The 924-nt window shown below is 48.7% G+C and overlaps 1 protein-coding gene across 1 annotated transcript; it reads right to left on the bottom strand.

Moving 5' to 3' along the window:
- Positions 1–168: 168 nt before the first annotated feature.
- Positions 169–373, bottom strand: SARC_17387 (hypothetical protein; the record flags this gene model as incomplete). The annotated part of the gene is made up of 1 exon (XM_014288521.1): positions 169–373. A coding segment is annotated over one exon (205 nt), but the record flags the coding sequence as incomplete, so codon positions are not given.
- Positions 374–924: the final 551 nt, after the last annotated feature.

Genomic DNA, 924 nt, shown 5'->3' with positions numbered 1-924 from the left:
ACACACACACACACACACACACACACACACACACACACACACACACACACACACACACACACACACACACACACACACAACTACACACTACCCTACACACAAGTCCATTCATTCATATACACCAACGCACTACCAAACCATGCAGCCGACGCCAGCAAACAGCCAGACTTACTTCTGCCACGCAAACCCAATCGTCGAACGGCTTCCCATTATCTCTGGATTTCGCGGAGAGTTGGGTCGGCTGGTCTGTATGTTCTGTATCGCCATGGCCAAGTCACTGGCGCCTAGCCGCCCGAAATTGCTGACCTTACCCGCAGATATGGAGTTTTGGAACTTCTGCTTGGAGTCGACGCGGGTAATGTTATTCCTAGAGCTGTGGGTGTGGGAGGAGAGGCTTTTATTAGGTCAAATACAGCCCCACGGACTCTGGATTTAGGGCAATAAGCAACCCGAAAATTAGGTCAAATACAGCCCCACGGACTCTGGATTTAGGGCAAAAAGCAATCCGAAAACTAGATCAAGTACAGCCCCACGGGCTCTGGATTTAGGGCAATAAGTAACCCAAAATCACTTGTGACCGTTGAGATGTGCCGTGGGCGTTGATGCTGCTGCCGATGGGGCGTTCGAGTGCCGTTCAATTGGCTGTGTGTGCAAAAGCCTAACGGCAGATGCAGATCACACAGGCGAGTGCTTCGCTTTAGTGCATGCGAATGAGTTGGCTAACTAGCGCCGTAGACGTTCGCTCGGATACACAGAGTTATGTTGATCATGTACAGGTACATGTTAAATTGAAACAAAGACCTGGTATTGTTCATGTATATGTGTATGTTTTGATGCAATGGATGCTCAGCGTTGAGTGAAATTAGGTATGTGTATCTTCACGAACATTTATGCACAGTTGTATAGGCCAGGTGGAAGTCCATG

This window comes from Sphaeroforma arctica, assembly GCF_001186125.1.
Source record: "Sphaeroforma arctica JP610 unplaced genomic scaffold supercont1.10574, whole genome shotgun sequence".
Taxonomy (NCBI): domain Eukaryota; class Ichthyosporea; order Ichthyophonida; genus Sphaeroforma; species Sphaeroforma arctica.
Note: the sequence above shows the minus strand (reverse complement) of the source record. Positions and strands in the feature narration are given on the sequence as shown.